Raw genomic sequence first — 17,382 nt, forward strand, 5'->3', positions numbered from 1 at the left:
CTTTAAGTGAAGTAAGTCACAAAGAGAAAGACAAATACCATATGCTATCACTTACATGTGAAACCTAAGATATGATACAAATGAACTTATTTACAAAACAGAAACAGATTCACAGACACAGAGAACAAACTTATGGTTACCAAAGGGGAAAAGGGTTAGGGGAGGGATGAATTAGGAGTTTGGGATTCAAATAGATAAACAACAAGGTACTACTGTACAGCACAGGGGACTATATTCAATATCCTGAAATAAACCAGAGTGGACGAGGAAAACAAAAATTGTTATATCCATGTGTACTCTCCTGGGGAGAAAGTTCATAGTTCTGACAGTTTGACAAAGCTCCTCTTCTCGTCTTGAAAAACAAATTTGAAGAGCCATTTTTTCAAACATTCTCCCTGGTCTTTACCATTTTGAGGACACCTCAATCTATAAACCCAATCCTCAGCTCTCTCTTGAACTCCAGATCCACACAGGCACACTAAATACACCCTCACATAAAAATCACTATCCCCCTTTCCCTCAAACTCCTTCTCCAGTTAACTTTCTTTCAATAAATATCTTTGCTTTCCACTCTATTGCCCTAGTCAGAAACCTCCACTACACTACCCCTCCCCACCTCCTGGCAATTACTGCTTCTAATCAACTCTGCCTCTGAAATATCCTTCACCTGTCCACTTCTCCCTATTACCAGTGCCATTACACCTGTGCAGACCACCATCAACTACTGTTTAAGTCATTACAACAGCCTCCCCATCAGTCCCCTGCCTTAAGCCTCAACTGCCTTGAATCAGGTCTCCACACCAGACCTAAAATGATCTTTCTAAAAATACTATTTAATTCCTTCCATCCATTTCTCTTCCTAATAACTTTCCAAAACATGTGTAAAACACTCCTCAAAACAGTCCTTCCACTGGTGCTCTGGATCACATCCCCAACCTCCCACTTTCTCAGGAACCTTGTATCTGTCTTTTCTATTGACCTCCATCCTTAGAATACTGCGCCAAGGTCTTCAAGCCCAAAACCTATTTGGGTTATAAGCCCATCAGACCCTGGCTCCTGCTCTCTGACCTCGTCTTCCACTACCGTCCCTCCTCTTCAAGCATCCAAGTCCAAGATCCAGCCACACTAAACCTTCACATTCTCAAATATATTCTCTCACCCACAACCTTCATGTGTCATTCTCTCTCCCCGAAACATCTGCCCCAGGCTCCTTCAACTACCCGTATTTAGGTCTCAAAAGGGAAGGAAGCTTTTTAGAACATGTTTCTCTCAACCTTTTGCCCACTTGTATTTTCACAAAAGCCCATACTTATCTCAGGCACTTGTCGCACGTTATTATGTTTTTAAGTTTAGAATGTTGCTTGTAACTAGAGGTGGTAAACTCCATTCAGCATAAATCATGACTGCATCGTTTCTTTACAACCCTTGCACCAAGCAGACACTGCGCCAGACATTTGATGGGCACTTGGTAAAATGCTAAATGAGTAAAAACAAACTCCAAAATAATCTAAAATAATTTCATTGAAAGAGGGACTTTTAATACTATGTGATAGATTACCAGTCTGCAAGTAACCATAGTTTTGGTTTATACAATGTTATTATCATTTCTGCTATTTAAAAGATACTCATCAGATCATGTTTGACATTTTTTCTTTTAATCACAAGTATGATGTTGCTAATAGATGACTAAGTTTTAAAGAGTAACTGAAAAAATCAAAAGAAGAAAGAACTTTAAAGTCAGGTTCAAAGTTTATAAAAAGAAATTTTAGCAACTCTGAGACTAAGGAAGGTAACACAGAGAAACAAGATTAATTTAAAACAAAGAAATATCAAGACTGGTCAGAGTGCCTACTAATGCTACATTTCAACAGCTCCAGACAATCTTTTAATTATTTACACGTAGTAGCAAAAGAGTGCACTTGTAAATCTTCAGATGACATTTTCAGCTACCATTTGAGATTCTGGTATTTATTCACATAAATCCATTTTTAGCCCTTGGAGTCTACTGTTCCTTTTCTTGGGAATGTACTCTGGGTCCTAGAACCATAGCCCACTGCTCTTTTCATCCTCGGTACCAATCATAAGAGCTCAGTAAATGCTCAATGAGTTAATGAATTTCACTAGGACAAACTCCTATTTGTCACTGTAACAAATTCTCAACTAAGGAGGTATACATCAGAATCTCCTGAGAAATATATAATACTACAATGTGTTTTAATATTTGTAGTGTAATTTTACACTTATATTTGCACAAATTTATATCTGTAAATCACTTTCTGCAACAGAAAACTAAAGAAAGTTGAGCCAAGACTGGGAACTGTGGCACTAGGGAAGGCTGGCAGAGAGGAAGGACTCCCATTTTTGCTTTATAGATGATTATTACAGGAGAGAGGTAAAAACGCTGTCGAGAAACACAGGAACTGAGAAATTACAGGAAGGGACTAGCAGGAGGGAAACCCTGTAAGGGGGTGTGAGGGCCAGAACAAAGGCTAAAGAGTATAGACTTACTCCTAGACAGATGTCAATATTTTAAAATTTTTAATGTTCAGTAAGTTTTCTCTTGAAATAATTTACAAAGAAAAGTGCATAATTCTTGGGAATATAACTCAGTGAACTTCCACTAATTTCTGTATTAAAACATTATACAGGACTTCAGATATTTAACAGCCATATGTCAATTTTGAGTAATGTGAACTACAAATGTGGCGTTACACCAGCACAGTACCATTATTTCAGATTCCATTGGGACCAAGTCTCACACAGCCTGTAGATTTATACTAGATTAATTTTACTAGACTAATATGATCATGCTACTACCCTTCTCAAATTTCTTCCAAGCATTTCTCCCTCCTAAGTCTACACTTCCAAAACCTAAGACCTGTTCTAGCTATTCTGCTCTTCAGCAGATAGGTGGGTTTAAAATAGAGGAGATAATCAAAATAAGGTAAGATCAGCCTGGCGGGTACACTGGTAACTCCTCTCTATTTCACACACAAGTAGACGGGACCATCTTGGGATGCTTAATGAGAAGGGAACGCTCCTTCATTCACCCTTTCATTCGTATTTCCTGAACAACTGCTTTGTGCCAAGTGCGATGACAGATTCTGCAGATACAAAGATAAATAAGACACAGTCCTCTCCCCTCAGAGCTTGCTGGTCAGGTACAATACAAATATCATGCCATAAAAGCCTTTCTTTGTTGTTGTTTTCTCAAGAAATATTTTTAAATTTCACAAAAGTCTTTATTTTATTAGAGGCAGTGATCGGAGGAAACCATGTGCAGAAGTGCAGATGCAATAAATATTACCATTTCAGTTGATAATTCCTTCTTCTGGTTGGAAAAGCGTTATCTATATGGAACACAGCATCTAATAATACTAGAGTACAACTCCCAGCTGTAGAAGTAGAATGCTATTGCTGCTCTTACTGAGTTGTACTCTAATGCATGGCTGCCTATACTAAATCTGAATTAAACTCCCAACTGCTCAGTATCTTCTTGCCAAAAATTCCCCTTCCTCCTCCAGACTGGAGTTGCATTCCAATTACACTGCTGATTGGAATGAGACTGTTTGAGAGAAAAAAAAAAAAAAACACTCAGACATCCCAGTTTCCTTTGCCCCACAGATTATATAGCACTGTTTGTTCAAGCTGTACAAACTATTTTTCAACAGAGTAGACTGCTTTTGTATTTCCTTTGAATTTATATTAACACTGCAAAACAAAACTGAAGTTGAGGACAGCACTCCTATACAAATTCCAACAGGATGGCCTAGTGCTTTAAAGATGTCTACAATACGCACCCTTCCTGATCTTTCTGCTCCAAGAAAATAACCTCTACTTCAACTCCTAAGCACGAAATTTAAGTTCTATTGAAAACTTGCATAAAATATAATTTTTATACCTATGTGTTTCAGTTTTTTGCTTGAAACAGGAGCCCTAAGATTCATATTCAACAGCATTATTATCCTTTAAAAAGCATTATTACAAAAGGCTATACTTAGTAGAAATATCAAATACAACCTTATTTGCACAATAACAAAATATTGATAGTTTTTAAGGATGACAAATAGTATGCTGAAATATAACCATTAACATTACGTAAACATTTATTGACAAGAAAAAATTTTAATATGCTGTTAAGAATAAAAGTCCATTTATTCATTAAATGAAAAAGAACTTTAGTAAGGAATATAAAAAGATTGGATAACATTTATTGACTATTTACTATGTCCAAGTATATACCAATCATATGAAGTTAAGTAACAGTATTACCTACATTTTTCTTTTCTTTTTTTTTTTTGGCCACACAGCATGGTATGTGGGATCTTTAGGGACTTAAACCTATGCCCTCTGCAGTAGAAGTCTACAGTCTTAATCACTGGATCGCCAGGTAAGTCCCTACTACACTTTAGAGCTGAAGAAATGGAAGTTTAGGCATTAAGGACTTGCCAAAGATTACACTGTAAATGCTAGTGAAGATAACAATACAAATGCTGCTACTAAGTCGCTTCAGTCGTGTCCGACTCTGTGCGACCCCGGATTCTCCAGGCAAGAACACTGGAGTGGGTTGCCATTTCCTTCTCCAATGCATGACAGTGAAAAGTGAATGTGAAGTCGCTCAGCCGTGTCCAACTCTTAGAGACCCCATGGACTGCAGCCTACCAGGCTCCTCCGTCCATGGGATTTTCCAGGCAAGAGTACTGGAGTGGGGTGCCATTGCCCTCTCCGAACAATACAAATAGTTGATACTAATCACAGAATCCAAACTCTTAAACATCATACATACAGCTAAACACAGTCTGTCAGGTTAGCTCTTCCTTTTTAAAGGAACTTAATGTGGAAAATTCTAAGAGATGGGAATACCAGACCACCTGACCTGCCTCTTGAGAAATCTGTATGCAGGTCAGGAAGCAACAGTTAGAACTGGACATGGAACAACAGACTGGTTCCAAATAGGAAAAGGAGTGCATCAAGGCTGTATATTGTCACCCTGCTTGTTCAACTTATATGCAGAGTACATCATGAGAAATGCTGGGCTGGAAGAAGCACAAGCTGGAATCAAGATTGCCGGGAGAAACGGCAATAACCTCAGATATGCAGATGACACCACCCTTATGGCAGAAAGCAAAAAAGAACTAAAGAGCCTCTTGATGAAAGTGAAAGAGGAGAGTGAAAAAGTTGGCTTAAAACTCATGGCATCTGGTCCCATCACTTCATGGCAAATAGATGGGGAAATAATGGAAACAGTGAAGAGACTTTATTTTGGGAAAAAATCACTGCAGTTTGTGACTGCAGCCATGAAATTAAAAGACGCTTGCTCCTTGGAAGAAAAGTTATGACCAACCTAGACAGCATATTAAAAATCAGAGACATTACTTTGCGGGAAAAGGTCAGTCAATGTATGGATGTGAGAGTTGGACTATAAAGAAAGCTGAGCGCTGAAAAATTGATACTTTTGAACTGTGGTGTTGGAGAAGACTCTTGAGAGTCCACTGGACTGCAAGGGGATCCAAACCAGTCCATCCTAAAGGAAATCAGTCCTGAATATTCACTGGAAGGACTGATGCTGAAGCTGAAACTCCAGTACTTTGGCCACCTGATGGGAAGAACTGACTCATTTGAAAAGACTCTGATGCTGGGAAAGACTGAGGGAGGGAGAAGGGAATGACAGAAATTGAGATGGTTGCATGGCATCACCAACTCAATGGACACGAGTGTGAGTAAACTCCAGGAGTTGGTGATGGATAGGGAGGCCTGGCGTGCCACAGTCCATGAGGTCACAAAGAGTCAGACACAACTGAGCGACTGACCTGAACTGAACGTGCTAAATTCATTACTGGTGATACAGGTTTACAAAATGGTTAACAGAAACCCAGATTGCAAAAGGACCTCTTCCAAAAGATGAGCAATTTCTTTCAGTAGATTATAGTTTACCTCTGCAATCATATTAGATCTCCTTTTAACTAAATGTCTTGCTACCGTGCCATTTAATCAAGGAATTTCAGGCAATTCATTTCATGCATGTTACAAAACAAACTGGGTCTCTAAGTTTAGCTTAATGTTTTTAGTATCTGATGGGTAACTAATCAGTATACAGATGATGTATTAAAGATACAGGTTCTACCAACATGATGTAAATATTCTTACTTACAGGAAAAAATAAAGCACCAGCATTTAAGTATTTCAAAGGCAAAACTGGTTCTTAAGTTAACCAACTGAAAATGACCCATCTAGTTCATTCATATCAAACAACTTTAAGTGCAGATATTTCTTTTAGCCACAAGAGTAAATAATTACCTTAAAAAGACTGGAGGCAATTTTAAAATAAAGCTTCTTCTATTACACACACAATTATCAAGTTTTGGCATTAAAAAAAAAAAAAAGGTTCTGCTAAAGCCAAGCAACATTCAGTATGAAATAAATGTAAAGCATGCAGGGACTTGGGATGTAGCAGGCACGCTGCAGATACTGCTACTGTAAGAAACTCTCTGCTGCTATTTATCTTAATACTACAAGATAGTCCTTCTGCTATCTTAAGCAATATTTCCTTGAATTCTTTTCTCCACTTGAGGGATGAAAATGCACAGAAGTACTATCCTTCACTCATAACAATGGTAAATTCACTAAGACTTAAGGACCTCCGATGCAGTCCGTAGACTGAATACTATCAGGCTAGTGCTACCGGAGACAGTCACTGCGCCTTCTTGATTGGACACTTTCATTCAAACAGATCCATTTCGTAACTGGTGGCTGCTCAAGAGACAGGCCTAGTGTATCTAAACTTCACCGCACAACAATTTACTTTCATCAAAACACCAAGAGAAGGAAATCTTGGTATAAAATTCAAGTATATAGTTGCAGTGAATTTACTTTCATCAAAACACCAAAAGAAGGAAACCTTTGTATAAAATTCAAGTATATAGTTACAGTGAAGCCTGAACAGTGTAGGGGGAAAGTTGACTCACTTTCTGGCCGCTCCCAAATGTGTCTCCTTTACCCTCTTTCTCTAGAGACAGGCATAGAGATACCATACTATACTGTTAAGATATAAACATTATATAACGTTAAACACTTTTGAGTCAGAATGCCTGGATTTGAACCTGGTGCTGTCACTTATTAACTTGTGACCCTGAACGATGACTTAATGCCAATTTACCTCAGATATCTCGTCTGTTACAGTGAGGATACTAGGAGCTACCTTTCAGTGTTGTTTTAAAGATTAAATAAATTCAAACACATAAAACTCCTGAAGAGTACCAGGTGCTCAAAAAATATTAGCTATTATTATTCTTTCTACTCTAAAATTTCTAATAAAGTTAATCCCCCAGTTCCAAGTATCTTAAATAGCAAGAAAGGGGTCTTCTCACAATCTGATGAGAAGCCTGTCTTAGTTCAGACTGCTATAATAAATGCTACAAACTGGGTGGCTTAAACACCACTTATTTTTCACAGTTCCGAGGCTGGCAAGTCCAAGTTCAAGGTACAAGCAGATTCAGTGTCTGGTGAGGAGCCCCCTTCTTGTTTTGTAGGCAGCCACCTTCTTGCTATATCCTCATACAGCCACAAGAAGTAGCACCTCTCTTGAAGAGCACTAATTCCAATCAAAGAGCCTCTTGGTGAAAGTGAAAGAGGAGACTGAAAAAGTTGGCTTAAAGCTCAACATTCAGAAAATTAAGATCATGGCATCTGGTCCCATCATTTCATGGCAAATAGATGGGGAAACAGTGGAAACAGAGACAGACTTTATTTTGGGAGGCTCCAAAATCACTGCAGATGGTGACTACAGACATGAAATTAAAAGATGCTTGCTCCCTGGAATAAAAGTTATGACCAATCTAGACAGCATATTAAAAAGCTGAGACATTACTTTGCCAACAAAGGTCTGTCTAGTCAAAGCTATGGTTTTTCTAGTGGTCATGTATGGATGTGAGAGTTGGACTATACAGAAAGCTGAGTGCCAAAGAATTGATGCTTTTGAACTGCGGTGTTGGAGAATTCTTGAGAGTCCCTTGGACTGCAAGGAGATCCAACCAGTCCATCCTAAAGGAAATCAGTCATGAATATTCACTGATGGACTGATGCTGAAGCTAGAGCTCCAATACTTTGTCCACCTGATGCAAAGAACTGACTTACTGGAAAAGCCCCTGATGCTGGGAAAGATTGAAGGCAGGAGGGGAAGGGGACAACAGAGGATGACATGGTTGGATGGTATCACCGACTCGGTGGACATGAGTTTGAGCAAGCTCAGGGAGTTGGTGATGGACAGGGAAGCCTGGCATGCTGTAGTCCATGGGGACACAAAGAGTCGGACATGACTGAGCGACTGAACTGAATTCCAATCATGAGGGCTCCACCTTCATGACGTGAGTACCTCCCAAAGAGCCCCACCTTCATTTACCATCACACTAGGGATGAGCATTCCTTTTTTGAGGGGGAGGTTTACAGATTTTAGTTCCCCATCCAGGGATTAAACCTGGGCCCCTAGAGGTGGAAGGCAGAGTCCTAACCACTGCAGCACCAGAGAATTCCCTGATTAGGGTTTCAACGTATAAAATACAGGAGAACACAGACAGAAGCATTCAGTCAGTAACAGAGTTCATGAACCTAGTAAGCTTTCGGTACACACTGATGAGTCTCAATCTGTACGCCCAGTCTCACTCCTCTCTCAAAATCCAAATTCACATTACAATTGTCTACCATAACATACTCACTTGGGATACCTTTCCTTACCAGCACTTGAAATTACACGTATTCAAAACTGAACTGATCAGGGATTTCTCTGATGGTCCCGTGGCCAATAACTCCACACACCCAATAAAGGGGGACTGGGTTTAATCCCTGGTCAGAGAACTAGACTCCACGTGCTGCAACCAAGAGCTCTCATGCCACAACTAAAGAACCTGGGTGCTGCAACTGAAAAGGTCCTGCGTGCTGCAACTAAAACCTGTCACAGTCAAATAATTAAATAGAAATTTTTAAAAAACCTGAATTCATCAGCTTCCCTACTGCAACAGCTCTTCTTCCTTTTGACCTCCCCAGTTCTGTGAACTGCACCATATGCTTGCAATCATCCAGAGAGCAAATGTCTTATCAATCCCTCTCCCTGAACACCCAGAGTAGTTGCCAGATTATTTCAGGTATCACATATCTCTTTGCCTATTTCCATTTGCAATATTCACATTTAAATAACATCAGTTCAGTTGCTCAGTCATGTCCAACTCTTTGTGACCCCATCAACTGCAGCACACCAGGCCTCACTGTTCATCACCAACTCCCGGAGTTTACTCAAATTTATGTCCATTGACTCAGTGATGCCATCCAACCATCTCATCCTCTGCCTTCAATCTTTCCCAGCATCAGGGCTTTTCAAATGAGTCAATTCTTTGCATCAGGTGACCAAAGTATTAGAGTTTCAGCTTCACCATCAATCCTTCCAATGAATATTCAGGACTGATCTCCTTTAGGATGGACTGGTTAGATCTCCTTGCTGTCCAAGGGACTCTCAAAAGTCTTCTCCAACACCACAGTTCAAAAGCATCAATTCTTTGGTGCTCAGCTTTCTATATAGTCCAACTCTCACATCCATACATGACTACTAGAAAAACCACAGCTTTGACTAGATGGACCTTTGTCAGCAAAGTAATGTTTCAGCTTTTTAATATGCTATCTAGCTTGGTCATAACTTTTCTTCCAAGGGGCAAGCATCTTTTAAGGTCATGGCTGCAGTCACCGTCTGCAGTGATTTTGGAGCCCCAAAAAATAAAGTCTGTCACTGTTTCTACTGTTTTCTCATCTACTTGCCATGAAGTGATGGGACCAGATGCCATGATCTTCGTTTTCTGAATGTTGAGCTTTAAGCCAACTTTTTCACTCTCCTCTTTCACTTTCATCAAGAGGCTCTTTAGTTCTTCTTCACTTTCTGCCATAAGGGTGGTGTCATCTGCATACCTGAGGTTATTAATATTTCTCCTGGCAATCTTGATTCCAGCTTGTGCTTCTTCCAGTCCAGTGTTTCTCATGATGTACTCTGCATATAAGTTAAATAAGCAGGATGACAATGTACAGACTTGATGTACTCCTTTCCCAATTTGGAACCAGTCTGTTGTTCCATGTCCAGTTCTAACTGTTGCTTCCTGATGCGCATACAGATTTCTCAAGAGGCAGGTCAGGTGGTCTGGTATTCCCATCTCTTTAAGAATTTATCACAGTTTGTGGTGATCCACACAGTCAAAGGCTTTGGTATAGTCAATAAAGCAGAAATAAATGTTTTACTGTAATTCTCTTGCTGTTTCTATGATCCAACGGATGTTAGCAATTTAATCTCTGGTTCCTCTTCCTTTTTTAAATCCAGCTTAAACATCTGGAAGTTCACAGTTCAAGTACTGTTAAAGCCTCGCTTGGAGAATTTTGAGCATTACTTTACTAGCATGTGAGGTAAGTGCAATTGCGTGGTAGTTTGAGCATTCTTTGGCATTGCCTTTCCTTGGGATTGGAATGAAAAGTGACCTTTTCCAGTCCTGTAGCCACTGCTGAGTTTTCCAAATTTGCTGGCATATTGAATGCAGCACTTTCACAGCATCAGCTTTTAGGATTTGAAATAGCTCAACTGGAATTCCATCACCTTCACTAGCTTTGTCTAAGTATTTTACAATGTGCCCCAAAAAACATGTATAACAGAGTCTTTTGCTTGGTCCTTACAAAAGTTACATTCTAAAATCCACCATGAGAGAAACTACAACTCAAGAGTTGTGGCCTGTTACAACCTGTCACCTAGTAAATGAGCTCACGTATTCTGGACTCAGGTTCCATCCTCTTCTACAGACTCCTCACTCGGAGGCTGTCAAGAATCCCTTCTTTCTCTCTCATTAACTCCTACATTGAAAATACTGTTCTCTTTGTCCCCTCAAAGAAGCCCAGGATTTTTCTGCCTTTGCCTTTATTCAAAATACTCTCCCCACCCCAAGTGCTATTATTCTAACTACTGGGAATTTTTTTTATTTTTTGGCCACATCAGCTGGCATGTGGGATCTTAGTTCTCTGACCAGAGATCAAACCCACACGCCCCACCTGGGAAGTGCAACTCTAAACCACTGGACTGCCAAGGAAGTCCCTATTCTAACTACTAACCCTCAAAACTTTATCCATCCATCACATTTCAATTCCACGTGAGAACTCTTACGTTCTCCTCCTTTCTCACGATCTGATTTTGATCTCTCTCTTCCTGTGCACTTCCAGTTCTGGCTCTACTTGTTTTGTATGGCCCTTCTCATTTTGCTTGTATTAAACGTACTCACATGATGTCTTCAGTTCAGTCGCTCAGTCATGTCTGACTCTTTGCGACCCCATGAATCGCAGCACGCCAGGCCTCCCTGTCCATCACCATCTCCCGGAGTTCACTCAGACTCACGTCCATCGAGTCCGTGATGCCATCCAGCCATTTCATCCTCGGTCGTCCCCTTCTCCTCCTGCCCCCAATCCCTCCTAGCATCAGAGTCTTTTCCAAACATGATGTCTTACCCTTCCTTTTATGTCCCATTAACCTATACGTTTCTTGAAGACAAAGTTTGGCTTACTTTTATTTCTCTTACAGTTTATTACATACGATATGTACTCAAATATTTGCTGAATCAATGAAAATCCTCCAAAAAGCACTGACGAGGTATAAGGATGCGCAAACTAAAAGGTAAACAATAAAACAAAACTCACTGCTCCCTTTAGCCTAATTTTTGTTCAAAAAGATCATTTCGTTTAAATCAGGGTGGCTTCCTCCACTATTTGTAAGCACTCTGTTTTACCAGAGGGCTCAACTACCTATTGGAGCCTTTCCCAGTAACACATCTCACTGGGCTCTCTCATACACGATAAAAAGGTGTATGAAAACATGAGGTCATCCAAATTTATTAACCTATTTCTACAACAGTGCAAATAACGATGAGTTCCCAGGTCTTCTGCATTCTTCCAGGCTCTAAAAAGTACAGTCATTCAATTACCTGAGGATACACTCAGATGGACCAAAAGTGCCAAAGATATTTAGTTTCCCAAACAGGCTCCATTTGTAAACACAGGCCACCAGCATAAACAGGAAAGAAGACTGCAATTACAAAAAGTACTGTAGTTACAATAAGAAAGTACTTCTTTATAACTTCATGCTTTCGAAATATTTCCAGGGTTCCCTACCAGACCATGAACTCCTTGAGGTCAAGGGCTTAACTCTGATCTCCACTGCATGCCCGGAGTCTAGAAAACCATGCACACAGAACACATTCAGTAACTGCTAAACATACTGACATTTTAGACATTCTGAAGCTCCACAAGAGGACTCAGAATCGAGTCATAATGTAACTCACTGTTCCAGAGGAGTCTGCCTAGATTTGTCATGTTTACACTCCTGTGATGTTAGCATCACTATGTCTACTTCACTGCACTGTCTTACAGTAAACAAAAGCCTTCCTTTTCCCACTGCTCCTCCCTCTTATTTCACTGCAAGCCCCCAAACTATCAAGTATTATTCAGTAAAATGTCCAATGCAAAGGACTAATGCATTTCCTAGATTCTTTCTATAGAGATATACTGCCATTTACACATCAGCCTGTCCAAGTTCTATTCAAATGATCATTTCAACTTTCTATATAGAGTTTAAGTGAAAGGCATAATGCCAAATCCTTATCAACACTAGCAGCAGCAGAACAATTACTGACAATGAAAGTTCCCAAAATCTACTGATACGTGTTTACACAAAATGCCTTCTTCAAACACAGTAGGTATGTTTGTAAAATAAAGCATCTGAAACCTACCAGTATCTTTTTATAAATCTGTAATATCTAAAGGAAAGAGCATAAGCTAAGTACATATTGTCTTATGTGTACACAGTTTGATTATAATTTGAAAGAATGTTTCCACAATCCATCCAAACACATGCAACATTAAGTCAAGATTATAAGGACATGATTCTACTAAACAACTTTATGTCTATAATTTTCTATAATTACATCTGTACTATAATATCTATTAATATAATATTCACTAATTTGCGATGGCTTGTTTTTTAGAGAAAGTTACTGTAGAGAAAAAGAACACAATTTACTACTAACTAAAATGCAAGTCAGATGGTCCTACTTTAACCTTAACAGCATATCAAAATGCCATTAAACTGTATTACCTCAATAAAATGTAATCTATAGCTACAGCATGAGCCAGAGAAGAAAAAGATCAGCAGCTGTATTTGTAACGTGTGATCCTGACCACAGCTGATTGGATGATGAGTAGCCACCAGATCCCCAATGATCCAGTTAGATCCTCTCTGCTATACAACAAGCACAGGGAATCAGGCCACTGCCAAGAAGAAAGCGTAGCACTTAGAAGAGTTCTAAATGGCCAGAAGGGGTCACTGAGAATAGCTGTCTGAGGCTTTCCATTTCCTGGATCCTGTCTCACCTAAAGCTGGGCTGCACTTTCCCCTCGGGCCTGAAAACTCCACTCCCATAATGTCTCTTTTTGCTTAAGTTAGTCTGAGTGGGTTGTTTTCCTGTTACCTGCAACCAAAATGTCTTCATTAAAATAAAAGTAATCTACAGTGCTAACCAAAACACTCTTAAAGACCAAAAGGCATTTAACCAAAAGTAAAAATATGTTAAACCTAGGAGTCATTAACATTTTATAAATCAAAATGTTTTCAAATATTAGTTCCAATCCTAAATATCAACAAAACAAGATTTGTGTTAAATAAAACTGCTACGCAGACAAGAACATGTGAACATGCTTGTAGAATTTTGTATTCAACTGATGTCTCTATTGTCAAATCGTCAACAAATTAACATCAGTGTAGATCACATAGATTAGTATCAACTATGCACAGAGTCAGAAACAACTGAGCGACTAACACACACACATGCCAACATATATCGAAATTGTATTTGTTAGGTTATTTCTATTTTATCACCTTAAAGTCATGGTTCTCAAATTTCACCATCATACCATCTGGAGTGCTCACTGAAATATGAGGAGGGGGCACTTTTAGAGTTGCTAATTCATTAGGTCTGGAGGGAGGTGCTGGGACTAAATACCCAGGTGATGCTGCTGCTTCTGGTTTCTGTACAACATTTTGAAAACCACAGCAATACAGTAATGCTCTTAACTTTCTAGGGGATGAGATGATGGTGGTAAAGGGCCACTTGGAAAATCTGATGAAAACATGTCCTTACACCACACACACACGCGAAAACATGTCCTTACACCACACACACACACACACACACACACACACACACACAAGAAAACATGTTCTTACACCACACGCACACACACACACACACACGCTGTAAAGGACCACTTTGAAAATCTGATGAAAATGTGTCCTTATACACACACAAAAGGGTTTAGGGAAACTCAGAAGCTCATCCATGTTCCTCTTCCAGAGAATTCTAGGTTCAGTTCAGTTGCTCAGTTGTGTCCGACTCTTTGGGACCCCATGAATCACAGCACGCCAGGCCTCCCTGTCCATCACCAACTCCCGGAGTTCACTCAGACTCACATCCATCGAAGTCGGTGATGCCATCAAGCCATCTCATCCTCTGTCGTCCCCTTCTCCTCCTGCCCCCAATCCCTCCCAGCATCAGAGTCTTTTCCAATGAGTCAACTCTTCGCATGAGGTGGCCGAAGTACTGGAGTTTCAGCTTTAGCATCATTCCTTCCAAAGAACACCCAGGACTGATCTCCTTTAGAATGGACTGGTTGGATCTCCTTGCAGTCCAAGGGACTCTCAAGAGTCTTCTCCAACACCACAGTTCAAAAGCATCAATTCTTCGGTGCTCAGCTTTCTTCACAGTCCAACTCTCACAGCCACACATGACCACTGGAAAAACCATAGCCTTGACTAAAAGGACCTCTGTTGGCAAAGAAATGTCTCTGCTTTTGAATATGCTATCTAGGTTGGTCATAACTTTCCTTCCAAGGAGTAAGAATCTTTTAAGGTCATGGCTGCAATCACCATCCGCAGTGATTTTGGAGCCCAAAAAAATAAAGTCTGACACTGTTTCCACTGTTTCTCCATCTATTTGCCATGAAGTGATGGGACCAGATGCCATGATCTTCGTTTTCTGAATGTTGAGCTTTAAGCCAACTTTTTCTCTCTCCTCTTTCACTTTCATCAAGAGGCTTTTTAGTTCCTCTTCACTTCTGCCGTAAGGGTGGTGTCATCTGCATATCTGAGGTTACTGATATTTCTCCCGGCAATCTTGATTCCAGCTTGTGCTTCTTCCAGTCCAGTGTTTCTCATGATGTACTCTGCACAGGAGTTAAATAAGCAGGGTGACAATATACAGCCTTGACGTACTCCTTTCCCGATTTGGAACCAGTCTGTTGTTCCATGTCCAGTTCTAACTGTTGCTTCCTGACCTGCATACAGGTTTCTCAAGAGGCAGGTCAGGTGCTCTGATATTCCCATCTCTTTCAGAATTTTCCAGTTTATTGTGATCCACACAGTAAGAAACACATTAAAATAGTAACAATAGGGTCCTTACATATCCATATTTTTCAAGTACACTTCGGAACTTTCACCTAGTTTATTTCACACATTCATCTTGATTTTTTAAAGAGTACAGGCTTTTTCATTCAAATTACTAATCAACATAAAGACTCTGTTTTAGAAACCTACCTGAAAATAATTTCACCTTGTCATGAAAAAAAAAGACCACATGATACAAAATCTGTATCTAGATTTAATTAAACACAGAAGGAAAGCATTTAGGAATAACTAAATTATCACATGAAAGACATACGAATACAGGTATGTACCAACACAGGTGTGTTTCAAAACCAAACAATACAACCACCTCCAGATTACAGCTAACAAATTCTTTTCTATGAAGAGTCATTCCAAAAAGCACTGAGACCTACATGTATAATCCACCACACCAAAGACAAAGCTAAGAAACTCATTCCCTGAAAGCTCACTGGGCCACTGGAACAATCTAGGTGCATAAGCACTTTTACATACAGTATAATAATTAGATCATTCATCCTATAAGGGCAGAGCATTTAGGAATTTTGTTTCAAAGGTTATTAGGTTTACTGTCCTCAAGAGTATCTTTCAGTGACTAAAATGTGACAGACACTGTAATAAAATCTGTAAAATATGAAAAGCCATACTGTTTCATTATTTATAGTTCATAAACTTTTATTTCCATATCTGGAAAGTCCTAGATAGTGTTTTATTTTTAGTAAAGTGTTCTTTTATGGAAATTAAGATGTTATTTTGGGTATATAACTTTTATATCGTTGAAAAATAGGTATGTTGCAGACTGAATGCTTGTGTCCCTCCCAAATCCGTACAGTGAAAGCTAACCTCCAATGTGATGGTATTTGGAAGTGGGGCTGTGGGAGGCGATTTGGCTCTCTCTTTGAACTGACCCAGGCCACACAGAGAGGCCACTGGTGGGAATTTCAGTTGACAGTCCCAGCTAAGATCCCAGCAGACAGACGACTGAACTGCCAGAAATATTACTGAATAAACCTTCAGATAACATAGGCCCTGGCCCTTGAGACACCCCAGCTGATGCTGAGTGAAAGAGACAAGATGACCCTGCCAAGTCCTAACAAATTACAAATTTTTGAGCAAATTCTTGTTGTTTCAAGCCACTAAGTTTTGGGGTGGTTTACTGAACATCAACCGATAATTAGAACACCATTAGCTGAGTTAAGAACAGATTAAGACCCGTTAAAGCAAACATTTTTTTCTACTAGACCAGCTTTAAAGTCTAGCACATACCCAGATCTCTCTAACACCCACATCTCTATATCCGTACAACCACTTAAACTCTGATAAACCTTGACCTGGCAACCTCACCTGATGCCAATGCAGCAGCTGAGTGACATCATCTTAACTTGGACATACTACACACAACAAAGGTAGTCAAGACATCGTAATTCCGTACCATATGTATACCACAGACCATCTCCAGCCAGCCCAGTGCTTACCAACCAACAAACCTAGACAACACCAGCCAGTGGCTCTTCTACTGTCAAACAGAGATAATCCATGGGTTTGGCTTAAAGGACCTACCCCATCTCTCCTGCCCCGAAGCCATCCCTGAGGACCTGCTTATAGACTGGGCTGGATCAGGCTCCACGCTTGGCAGTGAGGCTTTTTCACTTAGTCCACAATCTGGGTCTCCAGCAGTCACCGCGCTCTCTCTAACACTTCGGAGGCCCCACAGGGATCAGATGATTGCGCCCCCCAGCGAGGCTGACAGACCATGGACACTTGCGAACCTACTGAGCCCTGGATTTAGCAGAGTTTTGGCACCTTCTGGTGGTGACTCAGCTGATTTCTAGCTCTGAGTCTGTTCTATCTCACAAGGTTCTGTTTATTCTGGCTCAGAGCCA

The 17,382-nt window shown here is 40.0% G+C and overlaps 1 protein-coding gene across 2 annotated transcripts in view; it reads right to left on the reverse strand.

Moving 5' to 3' along the window:
• The window catches only part of SMURF2 (SMAD specific E3 ubiquitin protein ligase 2), a 66,872-nt gene extending 49,735 nt beyond the window's left edge, over nucleotides 1-17,137 (reverse strand). For both annotated transcript variants that reach the window (XR_008201074.1, XM_052658838.1), the window contains exon 1: nucleotides 17,060-17,137. Coding sequence is in view for 1 of the 2 variants with exons in the window: in XM_052658838.1 (XP_052514798.1) it covers nucleotides 17,060-17,084 (25 nt within the window). In the remaining variant the exon portion in view is untranslated. The remainder of the gene's footprint in view (nucleotides 1-17,059) is intronic.
• Nucleotides 17,138-17,382: the final 245 nt, after the last annotated feature.

This window comes from Budorcas taxicolor, chromosome 19, assembly GCF_023091745.1.
Source record: "Budorcas taxicolor isolate Tak-1 chromosome 19, Takin1.1, whole genome shotgun sequence".
NCBI lineage: Eukaryota > Metazoa > Chordata > Mammalia > Artiodactyla > Bovidae > Budorcas > Budorcas taxicolor.